The 335-nt window shown below is 54.9% G+C and overlaps 1 protein-coding gene across 1 annotated transcript; it reads left to right on the top strand.

Moving 5' to 3' along the window:
- Window positions 1-3: 3 nt before the first annotated feature.
- Window positions 4-330, top strand: LOC109132038 (21 kDa protein-like; the record flags this gene model as incomplete). Its single annotated transcript, XM_019243178.1, has 1 exon — window positions 4-330. A coding segment is annotated over one exon (327 nt), but the record flags the coding sequence as incomplete, so codon positions are not given.
- Window positions 331-335: the final 5 nt, after the last annotated feature.

The raw sequence follows: 335 nt of genomic DNA, 5'->3' as shown, positions 1-335 counted from the left end.
GGGAAGAAGAAGAAACTGGAGAAAGGGGCACTCGTGGACTGTGTGGAGATGATTGGAGACTCGGTGGACGAGCTGAGCCGTACGCTCGGCGTTTTGAAGCATCTCCGCGTCTCAGGCGGTTCGGCTAAGGAGTTCCGGTGGCAGATGAGCAATGCACAGACGTGGGCTAGCGCTGCGCTTACAGATGACGACACGTGTCTTGATGGGTTTCAAGGTATCGACGGTGAAATCAAAACGGAGGTGAAGCAGTGGATGACCAAGGTGGCGAGGGTTACGAGCAACGCGCTTTACATGATCAACCAGCTAGATGAGACACGTGGCAAACCCCATGTCGT

The sequence above is a fragment of the Camelina sativa genome, unplaced genomic scaffold (genome assembly GCF_000633955.1).
Source record: "Camelina sativa cultivar DH55 unplaced genomic scaffold, Cs unpScaffold13947, whole genome shotgun sequence".
NCBI classification, from domain to species: Eukaryota; Viridiplantae; Streptophyta; class Magnoliopsida; order Brassicales; family Brassicaceae; genus Camelina; species Camelina sativa.
This window is presented reverse-complemented; position numbering and strand designations above follow the sequence as displayed.